At 41.1% G+C, this 3,793-nt stretch overlaps 2 protein-coding genes across 4 annotated transcripts in view; one reads left to right on the top strand and one right to left on the bottom strand.

The window, feature by feature from the left end:
- The window catches only part of LOC103382113 (ankyrin repeat and SOCS box protein 12-like), a 2,705-nt gene extending 1,835 nt beyond the window's left edge, over positions 1-870 (top strand). The window contains exon 3 of the mRNA XM_017034699.2: positions 243-870. Within this exon, the coding sequence (XP_016890188.1) occupies positions 243-415 (173 nt within the window). The 3' untranslated portion in view covers positions 416-870. The remainder of the gene's footprint in view (positions 1-242) is intronic.
- A 334-nt stretch (positions 871-1,204) lies between these two features.
- slc39a11 (solute carrier family 39, member 11) overlaps positions 1,205-3,793 on the bottom strand; it is a 57,979-nt gene continuing 55,390 nt past the window's right edge. For all 3 annotated transcript variants that reach the window (XM_017034697.2, XM_008314794.3, XM_025057940.1), the window contains exons 7-10: positions 3,414-3,483; positions 2,510-2,608; positions 2,258-2,416; positions 1,205-2,161 (exon numbers count right to left, since the gene is read on the bottom strand). In XM_017034697.2, the coding sequence (XP_016890186.1) occupies positions 2,083-2,161; positions 2,258-2,416; positions 2,510-2,608; positions 3,414-3,483 (407 nt within the window). In that variant the 3' untranslated portion in view covers positions 1,205-2,082. The remainder of the gene's footprint in view (positions 2,162-2,257; positions 2,417-2,509; positions 2,609-3,413; positions 3,484-3,793) is intronic.

Here is a 3,793-nt window from a genome sequence, read left to right as displayed (position 1 = left end):
GAGGTGAAGAAAACAAGCCAACCCTGTTTGTTGTTATGGCCACTCCTGCATTAATACCATGGTTCTTCCTTACTGGGTTTTGAAGAACCCAACAAACATATTTAACTATTGAAATCACCAGAATAATTGCTTATAATATTATAAATAAGAGATATACTTTTCATGTTTTAACAATTATATTAGAACAAAGATGGAGACTCTGGTCGATTTTAACAACAGTTTGTTTCTAACTCTCATCTTCTGTGTTTTTCTAACGTCTTCAGGAAACCCTAAAACGTTGATGTCCCAGTGCCGACTGGCCGTCAGACGACACCTGAAGAAGATGGACAAGATCCAGCACATGGAGGAGCTGGAGATGCCGAGGCCTCTGATCAACTTCCTGCAGTACAAGTCTGTTCCTGCTGCTCCCCTGTAGCTGATGGGAATTTTTACACGCTGTGAAGATTTGTCTCTTTCTAAAGCCCCTCCTGTCTGTGGTCATGTGCTGTTCCTGTTCTGAAGAAATACAGTTGTAATGTATAATGTTGAAATGGTGAACTGTTCGCACTTAGCCTGGAGCTAAGAACGCTGACAGACTTGGTCACATGTTAATCATTATCCTGTTATTGTCGTGTTTTCTTATTCAGAATCTGAAAAGAATCATTGTTTTCAGGTTTGGATCAAATCTACTCATATTAAAAGCTTAAAAAGTTTTTAACGTCTTAGATAGAGTTACTTTTTTAAAATGGCATTTCAAAGCAGACTATAATCTACACAATAACCTGAACTAAACAATCACATGTTACTTACTGTATACTGATTGTGTGTGAAGTCATGACAACCCCCCAGGTGACATGCAGCACGTGAATAAAAGTAATTTATTCATTTGAATTTTGTTTTGGACATTTGATGTAAAAAAAAACAACAACTAAAAAATGTATATTTTCATCATGAGAAAAAAGAAGACCCTATTACCTCCTCATTTCTTTACCTGAAGGTTACATCTCTGGCTGCAGTCTGCATTCTCACCACTAGAGGTTACTAAATCCTAACCAACAGTTCTTTCAAACATCGGTAAAAATGCAGACAAAGGAATTATAGCTTTCAGCTTTTAAAAAAACTTGAGGTCGAACATTTCACCTGTAGATGGCAGCAGGGTGTGGAGTATTTTTGTAAAAGAAAAAACTAACTACGATTCATGTAAAAAAATCAGAGTCAACCAGAGTTTAAAAAGTCAGATGGCCTTTTATGTGTCGTTACTAAACCACAATCACTTTGTCCTTCAAAATAAAATTAGAAAAATAATTACTCTTTCATTTTTGTTTCTCAAACATCTGCAATCAAAACATCTGACGTCATTTTTTTTTTCAAATCTCAAAACAACTTTTACACAAGGTGGAAGGGATTTTAAAATAATAAACAAAGAAAAGAACTTCAAAAGTCTAATTAAAGAAAACATCCATAAGCCACATGTTACAGTATTGCAATATGAGGTCATTTCCTGTTCGTGATCTCTGCCACACTTGAAAGCTCATAGTTCAAGTACATACTTTTGTTCTACTCAAGTGTTGGTTTGAAACAAAATTCTGAAGCAACAGTTCCTTGTTGGTCCCTTTCTGCACCAAGAGTGTAAATAAGGAATAGAGGAAACCACCGAGGTGGACACAGAAGACCTGGCTGGAAGACGAACTCCTTCGCCTGGTTACGGTCAGTTTGAGAGCTTTTGAAATGTACACATATAGTCTGCAGCTGTTTATTTGGACACTAGGGGGTGCTAGCTGCCAAAGATAACGTCCAAAATAAATGGGAATAAAACTAATCACGTTCAATTTTTGGGACTTGAAACAACCAAGATCACTAATTTAATATATATATATATTTTTGGACATCAAAGTAATTAAACATTATTTTTCAAGGGATATTTATTAAAACGAGGCGCCCCCTGTCGGTTGTTAAGGAATTTCAATTTCAAAAGCGTTTGGGTGCGTCCATTTCCGATATACAAGTTAGACTACGTAAGATTGATGTATGCATCAAATGTCATGACATCATGGCCACATCATGGAGGGTCCAGTTTAATATCAAGGTCTTGACCTAGTGACCTCAGCCCAGGCCTACGTCCAGTGACATCATCACTACGAAGCCCAGGATGGACGTCCATGAGGCCAGCTTCCCATTTCCACTGTTGACACCAGAATAAAGTGGTCACGGACAGGTTAAAGGAAGTCGACCCTCCCTCATACTGCTCCTCCCTCCTTTTACTTCTCCTCTGTTTTACCTGACTTGAGCTTCTGGGATGATGTCATCCACCACCACGTAGACCATGGCCCCGGCAGCAAACGCCAAAGCGTACGGCAACAAGGGTTCTGCCAAAACGATGGCGAGAGCGCCCAACATCCCAGCGACGGGCTCAACCATGCCACTCAGCTGACCGTACCTGAGGTGGAAACAAAAACAAGGCCTCGTCTGAAATCTGAACATTAGAAATAAGCTTCTTAGTCATTTAGTCACCACACACTATTGGTCTTACCAGAAGCTCTTCCAGGTGGAGACCCCCGAACCTCGCAGAGGCAGGCTCACCGCTAAGCCCTCTGGGAAATTCTGGATGCCAATGCCAATGGCTAAATTTCTGAAGGAGACAGAAAAAAAAGTCAAACAATGGATGTTTGTATTAAAAGGTAAGAACTGAAGAGTTGGCAGTCAAGCCCCATCATGCAGTACTGACTCATGACCGCTAGGTGTCAGTAATAAACCACGCAGTCCCAATTCTGTTCATGTGATTGTTATGGAAACGGAAGCATATTTTAATTACCATGACTATTAGCATAAATGTTAAAAAATATTTCCTCCTGCCATCGGAGGGGAACACTGGATGTTCCCTTGAGGGGTCGCCACCAATGGTCACCTGACTGCTTCTCACCCTATCCTCCATGGACCCTCTCTGGTTCTCCCCTCACCCTGGCCTGTTCTTCTACTCTTCTCCTTCCTGGTCATGATCTCCACATCTTCAACTCCAACACCTCCATCTCAGCCTCCTCTCTCGCTCTAGTCTGTTTCCACTGTCTCCAAGACATACGTTATAGCAGCTCTCACTACCATCTTGGTCTCACTTCCTCCCTCACACTCGTCTGCACTCACTCCACCCTGACTGCTTCTTCTTTTTCTTCTTCACCTCTGAAAAACACAAGACGGGGTTAATGGACAGCTAAAATGTCTCTTTCTTTTCTGCCACTTCTTTCGGGGCAATATCACAAAGTAATCGATAGAGGGCAGCAACGCACTGAACACAATCAGGCCAAGACATTTTCATTCAGTCCTACAGGAAGTGCAGCTATACAGACCATTTGATGTTGTGACTTGAATTGTGTTTTTTTTAATTCACACAGGAGACACGTCTCCAGAGAGATGAAGACTGTGTCTGGAGCTGGTCTTACCTGGCGCTCTCAAAAGTGGCAGAGGAAGTCTTTCCTATGGCTCCAAAACCAACTCCCACAGCTAAACCCTCTGGGGATGAGAACACATGGACAAAAAAGTGAGAGACAGAGAAAAAACAACTGTCACAGTGAATTCAAATGGACAAAAATAGTTCCTAGATTTTTGCTGATGTTTTGGAATAAAAAAAAACATTCTCTTGTCTCACTGAAGGTATGTACACTCCAGTCCTGGAGCTGCTCACGTATCTACCACTGCTGGAGAATCAACCCACAAATACAGAGTGAAATGTACAGCTGTACTGGAACATGAAGAGGGACTGGCTGTACATAACTCCTTGTCTTTGTTTGCAGAGGATTTCAGACTCTATCTCCTTACACCT

This window comes from Cynoglossus semilaevis, chromosome 8 (assembly GCF_000523025.1).
Source record: "Cynoglossus semilaevis isolate Cse_v1.0 chromosome 8, Cse_v1.0, whole genome shotgun sequence".
NCBI lineage: Eukaryota > Metazoa > Chordata > Actinopteri > Pleuronectiformes > Cynoglossidae > Cynoglossus > Cynoglossus semilaevis.
Note: the sequence above shows the minus strand (reverse complement) of the source record. Positions and strands in the feature narration are given on the sequence as shown.